Below are 26230 nucleotides of genomic sequence, written 5' to 3' on the forward strand. Positions count from 1 at the left end.
GCTTTGAAAACCGTTTGAAACATTTACCCTATAGTTTATCTTATAGTTTACCATAATTTATTTATTAATATCATTTTTCTCTCTATTTTTAGATTTTTCTGATTGGCTGGTATACTTTTTCTTGTGGTTTTTATTTTTTTTCTTAAAAATAAAAAGAGATGCCCAATCAAATACCATAATTTATTTATTAATCTCATTTTCTCTCTATTTTTAGATTTTTCTGATTGGCAGGTATACTTTTTTTGTGGTTTTTATTTTTTTTCTTAAAAATAAAAAGAGATGCCTGATCAAATATTAGTGAAAAAATTTAGATGATTTAATAATATCTTGTGGTAAAGATACCGTACATCATTGAAATAAAAACATTGGAGGCCGTTTTTACCGTAAATCAAAACTGAGCAATCCATCCACTGCCCACAAAGTGCTGAGAAATATCTGCGAATCCGAATATTTTCTGAAGAAGACTGGAAAACAAACCGCAGAATTAAGTGCTGCCATTGCTGCAGTTTTTTTCTAAACCCTAATGCAACAAAACCCTCTTATAAATCCTGTGTAGATGATTGAAGCTATTTTTCTTGGTGGTTTCGTTATATTTTTAAATTTTTTTTATTATTAATTATTATATCTAATAAAATTCCTATAAAACATTGTTTATAAAGTTAAAAAAACTTTAATAATATTTGACATTATTTATGATATCAAAAGATAATAAAAAAATTACATAAACAAAATTAATTTTTAAAACTTTTTTAATATGTTTTTGTATTTTTGGCTTTTTTACTATGATTTTACTTGTAATTTTTAATGTAGAAGTCAAAATGTAAATTGTATCAATTTTTATATAGTTTATTTTTATTTCTAATTTTTATTTGAATTATAGTTTTAATTTTCAAATTTAATTTATTTAAGAATTTAACTATATTTATGTTCAATTTTATAATAATAAATTATTTGTTAATATTGAATTTATCTTTCAATTAATGTTATTACTGTTTGTAATATCAATATTTTATATTCTTATACTTTTCAATATTTAAATTTAGATTAAGAAATATAATTTTATTAACTAGAATAATATTATAAAACAAAATAATATGATATAAACATGCTCCATTTAAAAAAAATTAAATCTTGATATAATAATATTATATAGTTAAATGTTATATATTTATTTTTTACATAAAATTGTTATTCAACTTTTTTTTATTTCATTTTTAAAATATATAATATAATTTATACTTACTATTTTATGCAATATTTCAATATTATAAATTGTTATATGTTATATACCATTTCTTATATATTTATCCCCTTCTATCTCTTCCTCTTTATATACACGTCTCTTCCTCTCACCCTCTCTCCCAATCACAAACATAACATGTGCGTATTGGCAATGGATCCTTATTACTCTCTATCACTCTATATCACCATTTAGATCTATCTTTCTTTCTCCCTCTTCCTCTATATCTTGCTATCTCTTTTGCTTTATCTCCTTTTCTATCTTCCTACCTCTCTATATCTATTTGTCTCCCTTTTGTCTCGCTCTATCTTTCTCCTACTCCCTCTATCTCTAGACATGTGTCCCTCTATTCATTTATGTCTGTCCCTCTCTGTCCCTCTCTATCCCTCTCACTATTCTTAGGCCTCTATATCTATATCTCATTGTCTCTTTACCTCTATCTCTCCATACTACTCCCAAATCTCCCTTTATCTCAATCTTGTTATTTTGTCCTCTCTCTCCACCCCTATATCTCTCCCTCACTCTATTTCTATCTATATATCACTTCCTATCTCTATATTTATCTTTCGATCTCTCCCTAGATCTCTACCTCTATACCTCTACAAATTTATCTCTTTCATCTCTATCTATCCTCATCTCATCTCTTTTATCTCTCTTTCTCCTTCTCTCCTCTCTATACCCCTTTCCTCCATCTCCATCTTTATCTATACCTTTTTTTATCTCTATCTCCTTACCCCCTCTCTCACACTCTCCCCCACTCTATCTGTCCCTCTCTCCCTATTATGAACATAACATGAGCCTAATTATCTTCTCAATTCAGGTTTTATTTCACTCCTGATTGGATCTTTGTAAGTGGATGCATAGCTGATTTTAAGATATCATTTCTTCATTAAGACCTTTGTTGCACAAACAACATCACTTGCTAAATGGCCTACCAATTGACCTCATTTAATACACAAGAGTATGCAACTAATAGACCAAAAAATTCCCTAATTGACCTTCCACACCTCTTCGGCGTACCTATTGCACACCAAGGTGCAATTGCTAGTTTTAGGCTAATGTCAGATTACTCCATCAATTGTCTTCTTTCACTTTCACTGTTGAAATATCTGTACGTTTGTTTCAACACCAAAACAAAAATGGTGGCAAACAAAAAGACAGTTGGCTTGAGGTACTAGACAAGCCAAAAACCACATAACATCAATCACTAAGCTCCTTATGAAATCTAAACAAGAAGCAATCCTTTTATTATTTTCACGAAAAAGTTAAAATAATAACACAGTTTTTAGCAAATAGGCAGGGACTCCAGCTGTATCACAACTCTTGTTAATATATAGTATTTAAGAAATTTAAATTAAAATATTTTAAATTAATAAATAAATATAGTATTGTTTTATTTTATAATTAATAAATCTAAATATTTAAATTAATATTTCTAATTTTATATAGTATTATTTTATTTCTGATAATTTCAATTTACTATATATAAAAATTAACAAATTTAAATATTAAAATAAAATTATTTTAAAAACTTACAGATATATTATTTATATTTTAAAAAATTTGAATTTATATAAGGCATTTTTTTTTCCGAATTTATTCTCTTTGATGAAATTCAAAATTAATATTTTAAATTTTATATAGTATTATTTTATTTCTGATAATTTCAATGTACTATATATAAAAATTAAAATAAAATTATTATAAAAACTTACGGATATATTATTTATATTTTAAAAAATTTGAATTTATATAAGGTGATTTTTTTTCCGAATTTATTCTCTTCGCTGAACTTCATCTGAATTTCATCGATGCCGAAGATGGATTCGATATCGAACCTTGTGACATAGATGGGGACCTTTAGTTCAACATCCAGAGAATTAACATATAATCATATTTTCAGATATTCAGAATATTTTAAGATGTGCTAATGTTAATATTTCTTGTAGCAAATCTGTATGTTCTATTATTGTCTTCTCTGTTTTATGTTGTTTGATAATCTTGTATATTTGATTGCTATGCCATATTACATTTTAAAACCAACCAGACTCAACAAAGAATAGCCTATATTTCATCTTCTCTGTTTCATGTTGTTTGATAATCTTGTATGGTTGATTGCTATGTCATATTACATTTTAAAAACAACCAGACTCAACAAAGAATAGCCTATATTTTGGTATATAGGATTTGAAGTGTGCAGTATATTAAGAAAAATATCTTAATAAAGAATTAGATTTTAAAAAAAACTATTTGCAAGATCATCTGATATTTGAAAGATACAGTTGTATTGAATGCCTTTTTAGTGTTTGCTAATGCATTATATGTACAATTGGATCAGGCATATGAAAAAGGGCTGATGATTGCAGTAATTCCATTTACATCAAAGGTATGGTTTGCTGCTTTTATAATTTTTTTGTAGCATGACATTATTTGAGGGGTATGAATTATTGTTACTTTTATAAATTACAGATTTTAGAACCCTGTCAATCAAGTCTTGCATATCAGCCTCCCAACCCTTGGACAATGGGTATCCTCAGTTTACTTGCTGAAATCTATGCATTGCCGAATTTGAAGATGAATCTTAGATTTGATATTGAGGTACTAAATCCCTTGCATTTTGTTATCATTACAATATAGTTACATTTACAAATAGTTCTTTTTGGATAGCAACTAGTTGATATGTGATGACGATACTAACATTTAATGTCCTTTAGACCAATTGAAATATCAAATCTGATTGTTCCTTTTTTGCAGGTACTATTTAAAAATTTGGGGGTAGAAACAAAGGATGTCAAACCCACTCAGCTTCTCAAGGGCCGTGCACGAGAGATTGAAGGAAATCCCGACTTTTCCAATAAAGATCTGGGAGCTTCTCAACAAGTTGGCACTGAGCATACAACAGGAACAGTGTCTTCAATTAGTCAGGTAGAGCTGCAACCTGAAGTTTCAGCTTCACATCCCAGTGCCCCTCATGCTCCAGTTTTACCTCAGGTTAGTTGGAATCACTTATCAACATGTTTTCCTTACGATTGATTCTATGTCCACGAGTCTGGGAGATAACTGTGCTTCTGTTTTAGTTTTCTGCCGCACTTCATCTTTCATCAAGTACAGGAGGAGAGGATGAAAAAGTTAGCACACTAGCGGGTATGCCTGACCGTATGCCAGCTGGTCTTGGATTGTCACATGCCACTCCAGCTCAATCTCCATTCCCTGTTAGTCAGGTCTGGGTTAGCAATCTTCTTTGTAAAATGGTGTATTCTGAAGCTGTACATGTTATTTCTTTGTAGTCTAAAATATTTTGACATAATGAATTCATTATGATATTTTGTAGTTTTCTATCCCAATCTCAAATATTGGTGCATATGTTGTGGTCAATCAAAAACTCAATGCTCTTGGACAGCAACTACCGTTCCAAAGGTACTAAACTTAGATCAAATCAGTTAGTCATTTCAAATATATTCACTGAAGGGAGGTGTATGATCAGCACATTGAGATTTAAGAAATGCACTTTTGTTTCAGGATTGTTCCTGTGGCAATGGAGAGAGCTATTCGTGAGATCATATCTCCTGTTGTAGAACGAAGTGTCACCATTGCATGCATGACATCTCGTGAACTTGTGACAAAGGTAGCCATACATAACTTATTGCTTTGTTTGAAAGGTTGCACAACTAGATAAAGCTTTGGTTCCTTGCAAAGAAATAATTTTTTTTTTGCTTGACAACTATTTCCTCTAGGACTATGCTATGGAGTCTGAAGAAAGTCGTATACGTGAATCTGCAAACAAAATGGTAGCAAGTCTTGCAGGGAGCTTGGCGCATGTAACTTGCAAGGTTGTTTTGTACATTCAACTTTTTCCCAGGAATATGTTTATTCTCAGTTTTTTCATCCCCTTGTGTAAATTGGTTTGTAATATGATATTGGTGCTTTTTACTCTTTTGTATTTGGTACTTATTTAGATTTAATTATCCCTGGTGTTTAGGAACCCCTTCGTGTTGCGATGGCAAATCATTTGAGAAGTTTGCTACAACAACTAAATGTTGTGGGAGAAGTTCTTGAGCAAGCTGTGCAGCTTGTAACAAATGATAATCTAGATCTGGGTTGTGCTGTGATAGAACAAGCTGCAACGGAAAAGGTGATACTGTAATCAGTTTAGGATTTCGTATTTGTTTTTAGCTGGATTGTGCATTAAGCCTTGTTAGAATGTGGTTGACGGATTTTACATGAAGAAAAAACTTAAGAATTTAGTTCATTTAGAAGAGGAGCACTGTTTCTTCAAACCAACCCTCTTGTTATATAATTTATTGCTTTTATACTGAAAGTTATGCTGAATTCTCTTTTTAAATTCGCAAAAGCTGATACTGAATAGTTAATTCTCAAAAGCTGATACTGAATAGTTAATTCTCAAAAGCTGGAGCCTTAGAGTAGTTGATTAGCTAGAGCTAAGTTTGTCAGTTGTATTGATGACCTTAAAACTTTAATTAATGTTCTGATCTGTGGTACTGTTTGTCATGTCAGGCACTTCGTGACCTTGAAGATGTCATTGGACCTGCACTTTCTAGTAGAAGGAAACAGAGGGAAACACTTGGGCCTGCATTTTATGATGCTACTGTGTACTCTAAAAATCTAGCGCGTTTGCCAGAGGCTCTCCGGCCAAAGCCTGGCCGATTATCTTCAGCCCAACAGCGGGTTTATGAGGTTTAATTGCTTATATATCTTGCATGTACTTATATTCTAACAATAATATTTCTTTTGAACAACATGATTTGACCAACGCTTTATGCATATGCTTTTGTAGGATTTTGCAAGACTTCCTTGGCAGAACCAACCTACTCAGAGTTCTCCGGTGGCACCGAGTGGCTCATCCAATTCTAATGCCGGTTCTCTTGGATCTGCTTTTTCTCGTGTTGTTTATGGTTCTGCTTCGGCACAGGGAAGCTCAAGTGGTTACAATTCAACACAAACTACATCAGGACTGGGTGTTGTTGCCCAACCACTGGAACAATCTTCTGAAGAACTTGACTCTCGTGCTGCATCACCTCATAGGTTTTTTTTTCAAGTGACTTCATGTCTTTGTTTTCTCTTGTTTTGACATGAGAAATATGGAATGCAACCTAATTATATCTTTCATGTTGCAGTGCTTCTGGTAGTCAAATTGCTATGGCAGATGGAGGGCTGCGTCAAATTCCAGATATGTTAGTGTCAAGTTCCCTAACTACAAACAGTAGTGCTATAGCTGAGGGGAATATTCTGGAGAATTCTAGTTCTACAAAGGTGGGGTTAATTTAGCCTTGAATAATTTTGTGTTATTTTTTTGTAATCTTATTGTTCAAAGTCACAAAGTTTACACATTATTTTTCATGAAGGAGTCTGGACCGATGGTACGACCTTCAACTCCAACTTCAGCTATAGAACGTCTTAGTTCTTCTGGACTAGAGCCCTCTCTTAACACAGGAGAAGCACTGGATAAATATGAACTTATATCTCAAAAGGTAATTTCATTGAATGTGTAATTTAATTCAATTTATCTTAGAAGGTTTTGTTAGATTATATACATTTCTTCTTAAAATATGTCTCCCATTTTGCAGTTGGAAGCAGCGATCTCAATGGGTGCTAGTGAACAGGAACTCCAGGCAAAATTCTTTTATTAAAATTAGACAAAACTTTCTTTATGCAATAATAGCCAGATTTATATTATAATGCATTATATTGAACAACATTATTTTCTCCAGGGCCTTGTCTCAGAAATACCTGAGATTATCCTGCAATGTATAAGTAGAGACGAGGCAGCTCTGGCGATAGCACAAAAGGTTTGATATTAATGTTTATGAACTGGTAACTCTGTATTTATCAGTTCTCATCTAATATTTTGTCAAATTTGTTGAAGCAGGTTTTTAAGAGATTATATGAGAATGCATCAAACAGTTTACACGTTTCAACCCATATGACCATTTTGTCTTCTATCCGCGATGTTTGCAAACGTGTGGTGAAGGAACTGACAAGCTGGGTATGATTTGCTATGTTAATTTTATTGTTAGACAAGTGTTTTTAATAATATGAGTATTTTTCTTCAGTGTAATATTTGAAACTGGAAAAGTTTAGTGCTTGCTAGGTTGTTCAAATGATACTGTTGTATGTGCATATAATGTTTAATTGTATGATATAACCTCAGCTGAATGTTGCTGAAAATCTGTGATTGGATCTTCAAGAGGAGTAACATAATTCTTTTTGAGACAGATCATATAACTTAGAGTGGGTCACATTGAAACATCCTGGGTGCGAAGTTGAGGAAAGTTACCATGGAAATATCATTGCACTTAACAACTTGAAGTAACATGTAAGGCTTATAATGGATGGGCTTTGTTGGTATGTTACACACTTAGTGGTGGTCATAGTGTGCCTTGAATTCAGCCCAATTTATTTATACTAAGGAAGAAGCTTTGCATTGCCGCTGCTTTTGTTGGTGGGACATAGCTGAAGCAGAAAGAACTATTGGAATTGGTTGAAACACTTGAAAGCCATCACAGGCTTCAAAAGGAGAACACTATGTAGAGATATGTGTTGTCTGGTTGTAACTATGCTAGAGGATATGCAAATAGTTGTCCTATTACTTCCACCATGGTAAAGCCATCGGTTTACAGATGGAAGGAAATGGAATTCAAAGTGGGCAGTTCGGCTTCCAGTTTCCAGCTTTCCCCACCGTGCTTTTCAAAAATGGCTCAAGAAGTGAAGATCATGACTAGAGAACCAAGAGATGTTCTAAACATTTCTGAAGAAGAACTCAAAAGCTTGTGGATCATCAATTGTCTTGGTGCTAGGCATAAAAAGAGCCATTTTGGAAAACCGGAAAACCATAAGAAAGTTGAAATTGTGCTGACATTCAGATGTGGGTTAGCTGCTCCACTCATGAAATCAGTCTGGATCAATTGCCATAGTCTAAATAAAAGGTTTTAGCCACAGACTGAGCACTGATGCATAAAATCCTTGAAGTTTTCTGCACACAAGTGTCAATAGAATTACTGTTGCAAGGTTACAAGGTGTCTTGCCTGCCAAAATTCCACCATAGGGGAATGAATGAGCCCTCTTATGCAGAAGTGTTGTTGTGAACTTCAAGGTAAGTGAGTTTGTACAACAAACTGTGTCTCAAAATCAATTCAAGGAAAGGCATTTGATTGACTATTGGGGGTTGCTGCAAATTTTAGATGCCCACGTAAAATGCTGAGGTTCTTGACTCTTGCATGGAGAGTTCAAGAATTGAAGGGGATGGTGTTTTCCAAGGCTGACCTCTTTACAGGGATCATAATGGTGCCACTGCTCGAGGGCTTGGCCTAAGTGTAGAAATACTTTTTGTATATGCTACAATGGAGCTTTGTGTGTATGCTTCCTTAGAATAATATACCACTAGATGTTCCCTCTGCTTAAGAACTGTATCTTTGGCATATTAGGAAGCATCAACTATATCCGTAAGATTAAATGGCTGAGAGGAAACACGATTAGTGGAAAAAATATCCATAAGATTAAATGGCTGTGAGAGGAAGCACGATTAGTGGAAAAACATCCTTAGAACTATTAAAGAAAGAGTTTTGAGTTTTCTGATGGTGTGCCAATGGAGGGGTTTAGAAACACAAGTAAGGAGAAGTTAATTTCCAATAGAAGTTTTTACCTCCCAAAAAACTCTTGGACCACTTAGCGAGGACCTCAATTTTATATAAATTCTTATGTACATGCTTGTTAGTGGGTAAGACCAAGTGTTTGACTGAAATTTGCCCAAACTTGAGCTATTATTGATGAAGAAGATCCATCACTACTTGCATATGTATGCGGCAGTCATCCCAAGCCCTTTTAATAGACCAAGCTGTAATCATTGATGATGCATGTGAATTTGGCTTCTTTTTCCATTACTACTTACCTTCCACTCTTGGAGAAAGTTGATAGGTGCACTATAAAGTATCTGATGGGGAACTCTACCCCTTCTTGGAGATAAACTCTGAGATAAATATAATGGAGGGAGCCTTATCAAGTATAAGCATCTCCAAGTTGATAGAGAGCTGATTGACTCATTAATGTACTGTTGAATAGTTTGGGCTGGTTATTGGTAAAGATAAAGCCAAACTGTGAGCTGGTCCTCTTCATTCTTGAGACAATAAAATTAACCCCTAGGAACATTTGACTACCCCCTGAAGTACACCTCTGTGGTGTGAATTCAGATATCCAATTTCTCTCCAACAACCGTCCTATCGGAGGGAATGGATAACTTGGTGTTCAATTTTGAAGTAGGCTGGCCGCTGGACAGTTGGATGGAACATATAGTTAGAGCTAGAGTTCTTTCTTTTTTTGGCTGTTGTAGCTGGTAATATTGCTCTCATGCAAGTAGCTGAACCAAATCAGGATTTTGGGTCAGATTTGAGGGTATTTTCTGGATTGTCAGAAGAGATCCATGATTCAGTTTTTTGGTTACTATAGGAAGCAGTTTTACTACCCAAGGAAAAACCAGCTCCCTTTTTACTACATTATTTCCTTCTTTCTTTGCTTTATTTTTACAGGAAGCACAATGATAGAAACACTGAAATTTGATAGGGATTTATGTTTAACAGAAAGTGGGAAAATGAGATTAGAGAACTAAAATCTACCTCTGCAGAATTTCCGCATGATCCATAAACTTCCTATTTTTGCGCAAATAACATGATATGAATTCTGCTGGAGAGAAAGATGATTTCTGCACTGAGATCCTTCTACCGAAGAAATTTATCAAACTGACTTTTTGATGTCTGTAGCAAGGTTGCTTAAAATGATCTGTTAAGAGGTGGTGGTGGTGGTGCTGAAGAGCAGAATGATATACGCACTGAGATCCACCTTTTGGTATATTTTTAGGCTGAGTGAAGGGAATTGATTCTGACACATTTCTTGAGGTTGGAGTTTATTCTTGAAGGAAATCCATATGTGAAGGGAACACAAATTGCAGAACTTGAATATGCCTGTTTGCAGGCTCTGATACCAATTGATATAACCTCACAACTTACAGAAAGTAACTGACAATAGATACAAAAATCAAAATTCATAAGACAGCAGAAAATACAAACAAATGTCACCAAATCTTTTATGTACATCTTTATTAATCTGCACGTAAATTGCCTTTGAATGTAGCATGTAAAGACACCTCATTCAGTTTAACTGTAAATGAGTGAAGATACCATATTTAGTTCAACTGTGATGCAGTTAGTGAATGTCATATAATATATGCATCATGTTATTTAGCTCAATGGAGATATTTGATTCTCTAATGTTATTGGCTAAATGTACGAGTTGTAATGTAGAATGTAGAGTCTAACATGTTCTTATCATTGTCATGCCTATAATTATTAGATACTTACTGATTTCTATTACATCAGTTATCCCTTTTACTTTGCTCTCGATATTGAATTGGTGTATGATACTGTTGTTCAAATTGTCATTATTGGTTTACGTTTTTCAAATTGTCATTATTGGTTTACGTTTAGCACTCTATTACCAGGTACGGGTCTGGGAGCCCAGGTGTCGGGCTGGGTTCGGTCCCGTTGTGGCCCTGGGTTCAACACGGATTCAGCGGACTGTGTGCGGATAATTTTAAATTAATCATGTCTCGCCTTTGCCTCCGTTGACTTACCTGCCTCTGCCTGCAAAAGCTTTGGCTTTAAAATATTTTTATTCAATGTTAAAATTTAATAGTTTAAAATATTCAAGCTAAACTTATATTGTAATATATTTATTATTTATGTTATTATATATTACTATTATTTTAAATAAATTTTTTAAACATATTGAATTATTTATTTTGTTTAGTGTTTAACTTTATTAAATATTCAAACAAATTAGTATATTAATATTAACTTTATAGCTGTACCCATACCCATGGGTTTTTTTTTTTGCCGTACCAGCATACCTGAATCCGAATCCGAATCCATATCCATTCCTGTACCCGAATCGGCAGCCTAGGTTTAGCATTTTTACATTTTTAATTTTTTTTCTTTCCCACTGCAGCAGAGGTGTGAATGCTCATTAGAATTTTCAATAAGTTAAGATATATGGAATTGTTCTAGCGTCTAGTTTTACATTGGGTGATTCCTCTGGCATAGATTGTGACAATTGTTTGGCAGTTGAACCAATCTTATTGAAATAGAGTTTTTTTGAAATTTGATTTCAACACAATGATGCTCCATTGTACTTTTTGGTTTGACAGGTGATTTACTCAGATGAGGAACGTAAATTCAACAAGGATATAACTGTTGGTCTTATACGTTCTGAACTTATTAACCTTACAGAGTACAACATCCATCTTGCAAAACTTGTGGATGGGGGACGGAATGGTATGTTAAGTTTTCATTTTGGTTCATTTCAATAAGACTAGCTGGGTTACTTACCTTACCTTTGTGTTTTATACAGCTTCGGCTACAGAATTTGCTATATTTCTTGTTCAAACTTGTGTGGTTCAAGAGCCAGGCGTCAGTGTTTCTGAGCTTTTCAATCTTATTGAGGCTTTGGGGAAGGTAATTTAAATTTTAATAATTGAAAGTTGAAGATTATCTTTTCCAAGGAGCTCTTGATCCTTCTTTGCATAGAACATCATGATGTTTATTTTTGGATATTTTTTTCTTGGTTTACTTTGATTGATATGCTTTTCTAATTGAACAGGTGGCACAGAGGCCAGGTTCACCTGAGTCTTTGCTACAATTGATTGAAGATGTGAAGAACATGTCATTAAGTGTGGCCTCCCAAACTGCATCTTTGGCTGGCAAAGAAGAGAAAGCTAGACAATCCAGAGATAAAAAGGTCATTCTTGATGCTAAAAATGTATTATGTTTGGTAATTATTGTGGGAGATTCATGATTCAAATGTTAATGAATTTAATTTTTGCAATGGATAATTTTGCACCTAAAAATGCCCTCTTTTTCAAATCAGGCTACCCTTGGTCGTGCTGGGACAACTCGGGATGACAGCAAAATCATTAATCGTGATGGTGGGTTTGTTGACCCTCCAGGTTTTCGCGAACAGGTTAGTATGCAATTTGGGTGATTATGTGATGGAGGATAAATGTTATTTTATTTGTAGAATATTTTCAGTGTTTCACTCATCTCAAACTGATTCTCCTAGTTGACTTGATCTTAAAACTTTGGGTTTAAAGCCCATGAACTGTCAATTTTTTGAAAATGTTTGTGAGCCAACAAAATGGTTGCTGACTTGCCCTTTTCAGGCGCTTCACCTCTGAGAATCAGTAGGAACTATTACAATACAAATTGTTATTTAACTAAGACTGAAATCTAAAATTTCAACCATGCATTTCTTTGTATGTGTTGAATAGAGATACTTACATGTCCTCAGAAGTTTAGCAGTTATGCTAAGAGGCATGACCACATTGGCAATAAGGTGGTTGTAATGGCGTGTGCACAAAAAGTTAAAAATTCTTTTCTTGCCAACATAATAGAATACTAACTGTAAATATAAAAAGGCTAACTACTCTTTGAAATTTAAAGTATTATTAATAAGTAATATATAACTATACTATTTAAATATAATATAGGATATGTAAATATAAAAATTATATGTTTTACACTATGCTGTGTAAAATTTAGAATTAATTTAGAATTTATATAATTAACATATTATATTTATTAATTTATATATTATACCTATTTTTTATAATAATTAGTATTATATATTTTTATATAAATTAATAATATTAATATAAGTTAGATCTAGGAGGTTTTTTTTCTCAGCATACCAAATTATATTGGTTTATCCGGGTATATAATGCATTTTTTTTTGACATGTAACAACTAGCAGAGCTGAGGGGAAATGTATTAATACTGAAAGAGCAAAAATACATGAAGGAAATAGGCATCCGAGCATGGATCAGGAGCCCAATCTATATTGAAATAGTTACCTAACCTATTTCAAAAGTTCTGAATACACAATTACCTCCAACAGTGAGGTTCTAAGCAGCAAAATTCAGAAACTACACTGGTATATATGCCACAGTAAAACTAACTAGGATCTATACATCATTGTCAAACTGAAAGTGAGAGATTGTACTGTCAAAGAGAGCAGGGGCAACACATTTGACCCTTGATGAAACAACATAATTAATATAAATTGTCAAAGGTGCTGTGCCCAAATGGGCAAGCCATTGGGTTCCCATTGTGGAGAACTAGGGTCAAATCTCCAAAGTGACATCTCAGCACCAGAGTGTGGTGCAAAGGGTATTCCTGTGGTGTATGTGTTGGTCCTTGGTGGACAATGAATGGAATTTAAATCTTGTGGTGGACATGTTGGTCTCTAGTGGAAAATTTGTATGGAGTATGGGCCTCAAAAAATAAGCTCTCAAGGGATCAATCTTGAGGTGCTTATCAAACCTGTGCAACTAATTTAACATAGATGTCTTGAGGTTTCTCCCAATGTGAACTTTTTGGTATTTGTGTCATTGTAATAGCTTGTTCGTTTATTTTTAGATTAATTGGTGGCATGTTTCTATTCGGCCTGCAACCAAGAAGAAAAATGTTTTACATGAAACTATTTGCAAAAGAAGGACCATACTGGCTGAAGGATGAAGCTTAAACTAAAAACTGACTAAACACCTAATAGGCTAAAACTAGACATCTCCCTAGCAAAAACCAACAACCATGGTGCTACACCAAAATGGAACATCACCTTGCACCCAAAAACAATAATGGCCCTGTACCTTTAGCTATGCCCCAGCCAGCAAGATCCTCCATTGTTGCTGGAAGCTAGAACTGACCTTTAGAGGAAGATAAGCTTGGTTCTGCAATATCCAGAGACAAGAATTTGAGGCCGTAAATGATTTCTTGATGCCTCAGGGATACCACTTATTATGTCATCATAAGACTATCTAAGACTTTCCCTAGGTCCTTGTAGTATGTCTTTATCACCAGCAGCTCCTTGCAAACCTGCAACAAATTTTACCATCATTGGGTCCTTTTGCTTGAGGATCTTTCACATTATCAGAACTTAAACCTATTGGTAAACCTGCATTTTCACCTTTCACAAGTGTATCCTTGCCAACACTCAGCACCTTCAAGCCACCAAAGTGAACTGAAAGCAGGAGGCACAAAAGCCATGATCTCTGCATGGCATTTAGCACTGCTTCAAGCCAATTTAGAGACAATCTTCCCCATTGATTAGCTTTGGAGCATCATGGGAGTGGATGTATCCTGCAACTCCTTGAACATTCTCCTTGAGTACAAATTTTGCAAACCCTAATGCAGCCATGTCAATGCAGCCATCTCTTGATGGTTGAAGATTGCACACAGTTACTTATTGGACCAAAGAAACGGGACTCGGACTCGGCTCGGACTCGGCAAGGCTGACTTGGACTCGGCATCAGACTCGGCTGGACTCGGGAAAGTAAAAAACTCAAGAAATTTAGAGATTTTTAAAGATTTAAAACTTGTTTCAGACACCCTTTATGGAATACACCTTAAAGACACAAAAACATCATCAAACTTGGCTCATTTGATTACATACACAAGTATACATCAATCACATAAGCATAAACGCAAATTGTAGCTGAAGAAAATAACAAACATAGATATATAAATATTGTCAAATGTATACAATATTACAAAACTCATGGAATAAAAAATCCATGTCATCATATGATCATCATCAAATGTTTCATACAAATACCAAAGGTAAATAGTAAATACTAAATACAAGTGTACAAGCCTATGGCTCAGAGGGTCGTGCACCCTCTCGCCCTGGCCCCCTGGGAAGGCGTTTACAGTAGGTCCTGGAGGATTCAGTAGCCATAGTCGCTCCCCATGACACCATGCCATGCTCACCAACATCAGGAACAACTGTGTCATGCTCACCAACATCAGGAACAACTGTGTCACTCTGAGTCTCAGTATTTCTTGACTCTGCTCATGCTCTTTGCTCCTCCTCTGCCATGGCTACAGCCTCAGCCTCAGCCTCTATATCTACCTGGTCGATCCAATCAATGTCATCATCACTAAAGACAGTTGTAGGAGTCCCAGGAGCTGTCTGATTCTCATTGGCCCACTCTGCTTCAAGATCAACCTCATCTAGAATGATAGGAGAGATGTCAACTAATGCATTCTTTCTCATTCTCAGGTGGAGGTTGTAGTGAACAAAGACGAGATCATTCATCTTCTCCACAGATAATCTATTGCGCCTCTTGGAGTGTATGTGCTCAAACATACTCCAATTGCGCTCACAACCTGATGCGCTGCATGGTTGGCTCAAGATGCAAATGGCCAACTTCTGAATATTTGGTGTCTCTAGGCCAAAAAAGCTCCACCAATGATTTGAGTTTGAAATGAGAAAAATAAATAAAATTAGTCTCACTCATGAACTCATTTAACAAGTTACAATATAGTATTGAATAAAACTAAAATTAAGCCTTACAATTTATTTTTACCTGGCATCATAGTTGTCCTGCCGTCTTTGGCGACAGGATGAGAGAAGGTCTCCCCTTGTGCACTTGAGAACAACTGTAGCTCTCAAAAAAGGTTTATCTGAGAAGTACCAACAAGTCCCATCTTCTCCATGATTGCGTATAGCCCATTAAGGACCTCCACATCAGCCTTGAAAGAAGGGATAAAACAGAATGCCGGATTCAGATAATAGGCTGCCGCATGGATGGGCCTATGAAGTTGATGATGCCATCTCCTATCAATGATCTCCCAAATGGGACCATACTTGCTCTCATCTCCTCCATAGATGAATTTGATGGCCTCCTTCGCCCTATCCATGCCCTCATATATATAGCCCATTGCGGGCTTATCTCCATCTGCAACTCGCAACAAAACCACCAAGGGCTTAACAAACTGCAAAATTGAAAATATTGTGTAATTTAGAAAAATGAGCAAATAAGAGAATACATCTCAGCCTTGCTCATCAAAAATGCAGTCTGCCATATCTTTCCCTGTAGGGGTGGTAGCATAGGATGAGGAAGACCACTCCTCACCAACAATCATACGTCTCAAGGCAGACTTAGACCTAAGCATGGACTGCAATGTGAGGAAGTTTGTGGCAAATCTTGTGATTCCTGGACGAGCTAACTCCTTCTGCTCTGTGTATTGTCTCATAAGAGCCAACACCCATGAATGATTATATACAAATTTGCAGACATTTCTTGCCCTTTCTACACATCTCTTGACCCATGGGATTTTTCCAATATCCTCCAACATGAGGTCAATGCAATGAGCAGCACATGGAGTCCAAACTATAGATGGGTGCCTCTCCATCAATAGTCTACCTGCAGCAACATAATTTGTTGTATTGTAAATTGTAATTAATGGAGGTACAAACTACAAGATAGTAATTAATTTGCAAACAAAATTAGTTTGTAATCAAAAGTTTACCCGCAGCAACATTATTTGCTGCATTGTCGGTCACCCCCTGTACCACGTTCTCCTCACCCACATCTTCAATCACCTCCTCTATCTGCTCACATAGGTAGGTGGCATTCTTGCAATGGGCGGAGGCATCAATGGACTTGATGAAAACAGTGCCCCCTGAAATAAAAAAATAAAGCTAGGTCAATGATCACTCAATAACCCATTAGATAAAAAATAAAAAATTAAACTATATGAAACTAAAATTAATCAATCACCTGCGGAAGAAACAAGAAAATTAAGGAGAGTTCTATTTCTCCTATCCGTCCAACCATCAGTCATGATGGTGCAACCTTTAGTGCTCCATATCTGGCGTTGTTCATCTAAATCCTTCTTCACATCATCCACCATTTGAGACAAAATGGGTCCCCTCAAATCACTCTCACTAGGGTCTTTGAACCCTGCCCCGCATATGGTAATGGCATCAACCATTTGTTGCCAATAAGGAGACTTGTCGCAAAGAAACTCAATGAGATAAGTTAAGTATAAAAATTCAATGAGATAAGTTAAGTATATAAATTAAAACAATCAAAGTTATCAAACATAAAAGTTAGTAAAACATTTACCTGGCTACAAAGAATGGAATATAGCTGTAGCTTCAAAACCTGCCAACTACCATTTTAGCAGCATCATGGACCTCCTTGCATCAAGCGACGGTTGGGACCCAGGAGTAGTGTGAGGCACAAAGAAGGAATCCAACCTAGATTTACGAATCCTAGGTCCAATGGCAACACTCCCACTACAACTACTAGTGCTAAGAGCATGAGAAGTGGCGGTGGCACTGGCACTTATAGAAGCAGAAGCAGAAACGGAAGCACCAGCAATAGCAAACTGAGTGGGACGATATGGAGGTAAGGAAGAAGGGCCTCCAACACAACATAACTGTGTCCCTCTTCCTAAAACTGTGTCTCTCCCAATGGCCGCTCTATCCTTCTTTTGTTTCTTTTTCCTTTCAATCTCCTCAACCATTACATAACATTCACGTACGGCCTCAGGGACTGCTTTTAGGCATGGTTTGACATTATGTCCACGCACACCAGCAATATGGTATTTCAGCCTATATATACCTCCATGGAATATTGTTTTGCAAAACATACAATTTGTTTGCCCCTTTCCTTGCCCTGGAAAATCCTCATGATATTTCCAAGCAGGATCCTTTCTAATGGGGGGTCTAGAAGCTGAAGTAGACATTTTAGGATAGTTTTGTGAAACTTGAAGTTGAGGCAAATAATAAAGTGAAGTTTGCTGCAATAAAACATTACAAATACAAAATAAAATTAATACATATTACATACATTCAAAAAAACTAAAGTAGGGTTTGTCAAACCCTACTTTTAAAAAAAAGAAATTTACAAACCCTACATAGTACAACACTACAACTACATACTACATGCTACATACAAACATACAAACAAACTAATCTTCAAAAAAACAATCTTACCTCTTACAACAAGCTTGAAATGAGCTGCAAAGTCTTCCTATCCAACTCTTGCACCAAATTGAAACACAATGCAGCTCCAATGTGAAAAATTGAAGAAAACTTGAGCTTCCTCCTTGCTGGTTTTTCTTCTATGCACCCTTGTTTTTCTTCCCAACTCACTTTACTCCTCCTTTTTTTGCAAGTGAATGAAATGAAAGTCACTTTTAGTGATAGAAGATAATTAACAAAAAAAACGGACTTAAAAAAACATTGCAAAATAATTTTTTTTTGTGTTTTTCTTTTGGCTTGACGCCGATCGAATCTGGGGCTTAATATCCACCCTACGATGTATAATCCTGAAGACAAGCAAATGCATATCCAGGATCCACAGTGAACACCTTGTAAATAGAGCTACTCTGTAGGGAATGCCAAAAACACAATCTAAGCAATATTAAATGCAATTCACACCTGTGATCAAACATAATGGAGTGGAGGGGAAACCTCTCATTTATAACCTTTGGAAATAATGCCCACATAAATGCCACACCAGTTTTCAGAAAGGGGACTACATGTCCTTAAAAGGAATGTTAGAAAGTTGGGGCACAAAAAATTGACATACTTATCGAGCCCTAACCAAGATGAAGTTCGTTGACTGTAAAGAGCCATTAGGGGATCTTGATTCATGATCAGTTAGTGGATTTTGATCCAGCCCATATTTTGCTAGAAAATCTGTTGTCGCATTAGATGTCCTACGACAAAGGACAACTTTCTTGAATTGAAGGCTTAAAGACATGAGCTATTCCATAGTGTGTTAATCACCACAATATTGCTAACTATTGCATACTTAAAGAGTGTCATGCCCCCTCCAGGATTAACTTGCAAAACAGATTGCAGATGAACCAATGAAATTTTCTGCTGCTGACATTTAGCCAATAATTATACCGATTAAATGGAAATAAGGATGGCAATTGATGAAGATCATGTTTTTAAAATGAGACACTAGTTTCATACTAGTGCTTAGGGTTAAACATAGAAAATTTTACATTCAATTATTATTTTACCAAAGGCAGTGATTTTATGAAGGGGTGTTTAAATTAAAGTTAAATTATAATTACCAAGGGCAATGACTTATGGAAGGGTTGTAACTCCTTCCAACCATAGGATATCAAAGGTAAAATCATTTCAATGAGAGGAGCAGATGAGTGGGGAATAAATAATATGTGACTTTGCAAGTAAATATTACAGCCAAAGAGGACAACAACCCTTACTTCTCCTATCAAGTTATTAGACGAAAACCCATAACTTGTCTAGATATCAAGAACAAACATTTAAGGAAAAAGAGCTGCAAATAGGAAGTAGAATTATAGCAGAAAATCAAGACAAGTCTATTTTTAAAATTTTGTTAAAGTGATAAAAACTGAATATTATAATAAAATTCATAATTTTTGATTAAGTTATATTTATAAATTAAATACAAGTATCGTTTTTTAGTAGAAATTATTGTTTAAAGGCAAAAATAAGAACTGTTTTAGAACGGGACATGACAAAGAGGATGCTAGGCAATCTCCACAACAATACCTTCCCATTCTACTTCGTGAAGAATAAATAATATGCGACTTTGCAAGTGAATATTACAGCCAAAGAGGACAACAACCCTTACTTCTCCTATCAAGTTATTGGACAAAAACCCATAACTTGTCTAGATATCAAGAACAAACATTTAAGGAAAAAGAGCTGCAAATAGGAAGTAGAATTATAGCAGAAAATCAAGACAAGTCTATTTTTAAAATTTTGTTAAAAGTGATAAAAACTGAATATTATAATAAAATTTATAATTTTTGATTAAGTTATATTTATAAATTAAATACAAGTATTGTTTTTTAGTAGAAATTATTTTCTAAAGGCAAAATAAGACCTGTTTTAGAACGGGACATGACAAAGAGGATGCTAGGCAATCTTCACAACAATACCTTCCCATTCTACTTCATTATTGTTTGCAATGGCCTTGGAAGATCAAGCCACTCTAGATCAAGCCACTGTCTTCTGCATTAAGAATAACACTAACACCTGCACTAGCCGGGTTGCACCTTGAAGCCTCATCAAAGTTGAGTTGAGTGAATTCAGGTGGTGGGGGGTGGGACACAGAGATAAGCCAATCATTTTCACCCAGCCTTCAGTTATCTAAAGAACAGAGTTATTGTTTCCTTTTTATTGAATGCTGCTTTACACTTTAACAGGGATACTAGCTTGTTTGTTGAGCCTGATAGATGGGATCTCGGAGTTGGAGATTCAAAAGATGAATATTTAGTTTTGGGTTCTATTTCATGCAATGTGTGTAAGATGGATCAAACTCAGATGTCTCCTACATGGCAATGACTCAACATATCACATATTTATTGGAAAATGCTAGGGAAAATTCACTAATTACTCTACAAATTTAAAATGATTTTTTTTGAGGATTTACAAGGTTATTTATTGACTCAATAGTCAATCTGAGCATTGATTGGGATTGATTCTTATTGGTTCATTATGGACATAGTAGCCAAGTTAAAAAAAACCACATTTTCTCAAATTTTAAGGCCATACATATTAAAATCTCATTTTTTAGAGTGGACCAATGTTGAGCCCCACTCTCATTCAAACCTTAACTGACTCTATACTGAAAAATTAAATAAGTTAGTTCTACCTACTTCGCAGGTATTTTCTTGGAAAGGATTTTATTTGTTTTCATCTTGTTTTTTCTTGAAATTTTTTGTTTGAATTGATTTCATGGTTCATATTCTGTCTAATGAGCATTGCTACTATAGTCTCATGTTTTAGTGTTGAATTTGACAGCTTCAATTTTATTACTATATGAATGCCCAAATATAAAGAGACCAAAAAAATGATAATTGAATAGTTGTTGCATAAAATCTAAATTTTTATTGGTTTTGTATCAATTAAGCTGGCTTCAATTCATAACAGTAATTGCATAGATTTTGTGCTTTGAACTTAGCTATATTTTGTAGGTGACGATTGAATTAATGTAATGGCTGTCTGAGGTAAAATTTCATGGAACGGAAAGGCATAAATTATAACAATGTATCTTACTAATCTGTACAAAACTTGAACTGAAAATGTCTGTGCAGGTTGCACACCTATTTGAGGAATGGGCTCGCATATGTGATTCTCCTGGAGTAAATGATAAAGCATATGCAGTCTACATGTCACACTTGCAGCAAACAGGGATGTTGAAAGGAGATGATGTTTCTGATCGATTTTTTCGTGTTTTGACGGTAATATTTTGTAGTCAAGTACATGACTTCATATATATTTTTGGACACATTTGCAACAATTTCATTGATTCCTCTACAAGAAGAATTGTCATAGCTTTTGTGTCTTCCTAGTGGAGGATTTGAGTGTAATTTGTGAATGCAGGAGCTCGCTGTTGGATATTGTTTGGTTTCTGAAGTATCAGTTCCCAGTTCAATTCCACTTTCTTCCCAACAAATAATGCAAGGCCTATCTTTTACTCCAATTGATATGTATACAAAACTTGTAGTTTTGTTGGTTAAGGTGATTTCTTGCAGCCGTTGTGTATTCCAAAATCGTCTCATTTTATAATCACAGTTTTGCAGCATTAAAGAAATATTTGGATGAACATCACATGGGAAAAGTTTTGGAGGATAGCTAATTTGTATTCTGGTTTTCACAGTATTATGCAGTGGACTCAGGAATGACTAAAGTTAATCTTTTGAACAAGGTTTGCATCTACTGTTCCCCTTTTCCTTTTTTAATACTCTAGATGAGGCTCTGTTGGTACCTTTATCACAAAAGAGATCCTGTGCAGGTGCTTGCAGTAACTGTGCGTGTCATTCAAAGGGATGCCGAAGAGAAAAAGAATGCATTTCATCCTAGACCTTATTTTCGGTTGTTTGTGAACTGGCTTATGGATTTTAACTCCCCTGATCCAGCTCTTGATGCGAGTAATTTTCAGGTATGATTTTATTGGATCTAATGTACTGGATTTATAAAGGTGAAATTTTCCCATTATAAAAAATATGCAGACATAGAAGAGAAATTTCGTAAGTCAAAGTCAAGGTATGAACAGAAGGCACTGTTCTGTGCTACTATTCAATATAAAATAATGCTTTTGTAGTAGTGTCACACTAAAAAGACTTCTTATGGAGCAACTGTTTCAATTCTTCCTTCTATGAGTGCCCAAAACAAATACCTTATTTTTATATGATCCTTAATTGGATATGCCCTGAATACATGTCAGATGGACTATTTATGCATTATAACTTATTCCTCATCCATTAAACAACTCACCATTGGGCTCATCCTATCTCTTTTTGACTTTTACAGGTACTCACTGCATTTGCAAATGCTTTCCATTCACTGCAACCATTAAGAGTACCTGGTTGGAGGTAAGTTGATATCCAATGCATCTATATTGTCTATATAGCTATACATGCTCTTCGAAGTTCAAGCCATTGACTATTATAGACCAGTTTTTCTAGGTTGACATCTGAGGTAATGAGGATGTTCTTTATTTCTCTAAATTGAAATTCTTGGGGGAAAAGAGATGATCATAGTCATGGTTCTTTCTATTGCAGTTTTGCTTGGCTTGAACTGATCTGCCATCGCAGTTTTATGCCAAAGTTACTCTTAAGCAACAATCAAAAGGGCTGGCCATTTTTCCAACGTTTACTTGTGGATTTGTTCAAGTTTATGGAGCCTTACCTGAGAAATGCTGAGCTTAGTGATCCGGTTTGTCTTTATGCTGCTTATTATCTACCGTTTAATAATTTTATTTGAGTTAAATATGCAGGGTTTCTTATCTTCAATTTGGGGAAGAATTCATTGGACATTTTTTAGCACTTGATGTTTTACTTAAAAATATGATTCCATATTCTATGATATTTGAAATTAAAAAAAATTGCTTAATATTTTATTTAAACTATTATAATATAAAACAACTTTCCATTTCCACTTTGCTGGCTTACAGGTCCGATTGCTGTACAAAGGCACCCTTAGAGTGTTGTTGGTTCTTCTTCATGATTTTTCAGAGTTTCTATGCGATTACCATTTCAGCTTTTGCGATGTTATTCCTCCTAGTTGCATACAGATGCGGAATCTCATTCTTAGTGCCTTTCCACGCAACATGAGGCTCCCAGATCCATTTACTCCCAACTTAAAGGTAAGAGGGAAGTGAACATAGAACTAAGTATGGAGGTAAAGTAGTTAATTTGACTTTGGTTTGAATCCTTTTTTATTTCTGTATGGCTTTTTCAGGTTGACCTTCTTCCTGAAATCAGCCAGTCACCAAGAATATTATCTGAGGTAGATGCTGCACTGAAGAGTAGACAGATGAAAACAGAGGTTGATGAATATCTTAAGGTACATTTTTTTAAAAATATTTTGAATGGTTTGTCTGGTTTTGCAGACTAATATTTACATGTAGTTGTATTGAAAAGCTCTATACTATAAATTAAACTGAACTTCCCCTAGTGCCATGCCAGCTTCGTAATACAATTATAGTGTGTAATTGTTAAACTTGGAGGTGCTTATGTGCTAAGTGGGTCACTTGTCTTATAATGTTTTGACAAAAGCATGGGTGCACATGACATATTCGATAACGTATTGACTGAGACACATATACATGTCATATCCCACAAATATTAAAAGCCTTTGACAGATGACAATTATAGTCAATTTATAATGGAAAGATCCAATGAAAGGAATGTATGTGAAGCAAAATTATACTGCTATTTATGGCTTTTACTAGTTTAATTACTTCCGTAGTTTTGATTTAGAAAGTCTCTTTGGACCCTAAGACATGATTTGTGTTTGCTACATTGTTCCTTTTTCTAGGCAAAGTAGTTACTGTGATACATCCTTTTGTTTTGAAAGTAGCTTGTTTATTATACATCCTTACTGCCCAATAATTTTTTCACAGGAAAATGTTAATTTTCCACTAATTGGTTACTATGTCAATTAGGTTTAAACATATAGCTTATGGTTGATGAGAAGGAAGGATTTGACCTTGAAAAAAGGAGCTACATCCTAGAAAATAGGATGATATACAAACCATGTAAATTGTATAGATACCATTTTATTTGATTAATAAAATGTCCTGATTAATTCGGTTTGCATTGAAAAACTATTAACTATACTCACGAATTGTCCTGATTAATTCGGTTTGCATTGAAAAACTATTAACTATACTCGCGAATTTCATGCAACCTATGATTTGGTGTTTTCTTATTGATTTGACAATTTTCAGAATTATGTGTTTGGAAAATAGGTGGAATTAAGTTCAAGTTTGATAGAGCCTAATGTGGCTTGGCTAGGATTTAGTTTGAACAGTGTTGCCTCTATAAAATTTGTTAATACCATCTGAGATTGACAGTTTGGTTAATTTTCCTCTTAAAATTCTATCTTGTTCTTGTTACAGACAAGGCAACCAATGTCCATGTTAATAGTGGATATGAAAAACCGGGTCTTGCTTCCACAACATGAAGCTGCATCTGCTGGAACTCGTTATAATGTTCCTTTAATCAATTCTCTGGTTCTATATGTAGGAATGCAGGTACTATAGGTGTTTTAGGATTTAATTTAGTTTGTGGTTTAAAAAGTGCTAGCTAAACAAATACTCATTCTTTTCCATTTCCATCCAGCAATTGCAGAGCAAAAGTACTCCTCAGCAACTTGCTGTTCCAACGGCACCGATACATAGTGCCCCTATGGACATTTTCCAGAGGTTGATATTAGATCTAGATACAGAGGGTCGATACTTGTTTCTTAATGCAGTTGCCAACCAGCTGCGTTACCCAAATAACCATACACATTACTTTTCTTGTGTATTGCTCTATCTTTTTGCAGAAGCAAATCAGGTACTCACATAATTCTAAGAAAGAATGGTTCGTGTTATGTTTTTGGTGAAACTGATTATTCAAGATTACTGATAAAAATGTGGTACTTATGTTATAGGAAATGATCCAAGAACAAATAACAAGGGTATTGTTGGAACGTTTGATTGTAAATAGACCTCATCCTTGGGGGTTACTTATCACTTTCATTGAACTTATAAAGGTTTGTGCTGTTAGTTTGGTAATTTAACAATTTATCTTAAATTCTTTCACAACTTATGTTTGTAAATGCTCTTTTGTTTTGGCTGACAGAATCCTCGTTATGACTTCTGGAATCGTGGATTTACACGATGTGCGCCTGAGATAGAGAAATTATTTGAGTCAGTTGCTCGCTCTTGCATGGGACCTGCTTTGAAGCCTGTGGAAAGCGACATTTCATCCAGTATATCAGCAGATAGCAACCATTGATAATCAATTATTTTGTACAGTATCAATGTAAATTTTTTGGTCTCTTCACCAGATAAACAAAATCTGTTTTATCTTTTTTATTAATATCAGTAAAGGATTACACAATCTTATAATGACTTTGTATAGATCTTCTTTTGGTAGCATATATTGATTTCAATTCCACGTGCCTTACATTCTGTGTGAATGCATTGTTAATTACTTCAGGTCACGAGTTTTATGGAATTTGTGAACTGCATGTAGTGGATGATTCAGAATCTTTCAAGTTGCATTTGTTTTCTTGGAATTTTCTACACACACCAAAGTAGTTCATGCTATGTGCTTGTACCATATGTTATTTGTCTTCTAGGTGTAATATCCTGTACTCTTTGTAAATTCGGGAGAAAGTATTGCAGCATGCACATGAGCAGCTGTTATTCTTGATTGATGCCCTTGGAGACATAAGGAAAAGTCAAGTTTGTGACTTAGGATGACTAGATAAATGTATTTACTGGTGGCTACATGTATCCAGATTGTACGTTCAACTAATGTAAATGATGAAAATTCTGTAGGCTTCATTATCAAACGTATTTCTTTCTCCCATGTGTCCTTTTTAACCAAATAACTGAATGGAAGTTAGTTTTGATTTGCGACTGTTCATGTGGAGGTGAAAGCTTGAGTAGTGATGCACAAGACTCTTAAGGATATATTCAATTGAAGTTAGTGCATCACCCCTGTTATAATGCAATCCAAATGATTTCTGGTACTCGTGATATTAGAGAGGTACTGAATATTTTTCTTGCGAGTTATTGATGTTGTTTTATTGTATATTATATGTTAATTGAAATGGCTCTTTTTCAGTGTT

The 26230-nt window shown here is 34.8% G+C and overlaps 1 protein-coding gene across 4 annotated transcripts in view; it reads left to right on the forward strand.

Annotated features, from left to right (window-relative positions):
* The window catches only part of LOC131074644 (uncharacterized), a 46715-nt gene extending 20706 nt beyond the window's left edge, over positions 1–26009 (forward strand). For 3 of the 4 annotated variants that reach the window (XM_058011301.2, XM_058011304.2, XM_058011303.2), the window contains exons 21-51: positions 3579–3626; positions 3710–3838; positions 3995–4231; positions 4318–4461; positions 4572–4657; positions 4760–4865; positions 4975–5070; positions 5220–5372; positions 5756–5935; positions 6036–6283; positions 6376–6511; positions 6604–6729; positions 6826–6870; positions 6970–7047; positions 7128–7244; positions 11454–11580; positions 11657–11760; positions 11906–12043; positions 12173–12265; positions 21196–21342; positions 21485–21622; positions 21762–21809; positions 21897–22043; positions 22415–22476; positions 22666–22819; positions 23058–23249; positions 23345–23449; positions 24507–24641; positions 24730–24945; positions 25043–25144; positions 25234–25560. In XM_058011301.2, the coding sequence (XP_057867284.2) occupies positions 3579–3626; positions 3710–3838; positions 3995–4231; positions 4318–4461; positions 4572–4657; positions 4760–4865; positions 4975–5070; positions 5220–5372; positions 5756–5935; positions 6036–6283; positions 6376–6511; positions 6604–6729; positions 6826–6870; positions 6970–7047; positions 7128–7244; positions 11454–11580; positions 11657–11760; positions 11906–12043; positions 12173–12265; positions 21196–21342; positions 21485–21622; positions 21762–21809; positions 21897–22043; positions 22415–22476; positions 22666–22819; positions 23058–23249; positions 23345–23449; positions 24507–24641; positions 24730–24945; positions 25043–25144; positions 25234–25389 (3993 nt within the window). In that variant the 3' untranslated portion in view covers positions 25390–25560. Of the gene's footprint in view, positions 1–3578; positions 3627–3709; positions 3839–3994; positions 4232–4317; positions 4462–4571; positions 4658–4759; positions 4866–4974; positions 5071–5219; positions 5373–5755; positions 5936–6035; positions 6284–6375; positions 6512–6603; positions 6730–6825; positions 6871–6969; positions 7048–7127; positions 7245–11453; positions 11581–11656; positions 11761–11905; positions 12044–12172; positions 12266–21195; positions 21343–21484; positions 21623–21761; positions 21810–21896; positions 22044–22414; positions 22477–22665; positions 22820–23057; positions 23250–23344; positions 23450–24506; positions 24642–24729; positions 24946–25042; positions 25145–25233; positions 25561–25593 lie in introns of those variants that run through there. The other variant, XM_058011302.2, reaches the window with a different exon arrangement.
* Positions 26010–26230: the final 221 nt, after the last annotated feature.

This window comes from Cryptomeria japonica, chromosome 4 (genome assembly GCF_030272615.1).
Source record: "Cryptomeria japonica chromosome 4, Sugi_1.0, whole genome shotgun sequence".
Lineage (NCBI taxonomy): Eukaryota > Viridiplantae > Streptophyta > Pinopsida > Cupressales > Cupressaceae > Cryptomeria > Cryptomeria japonica.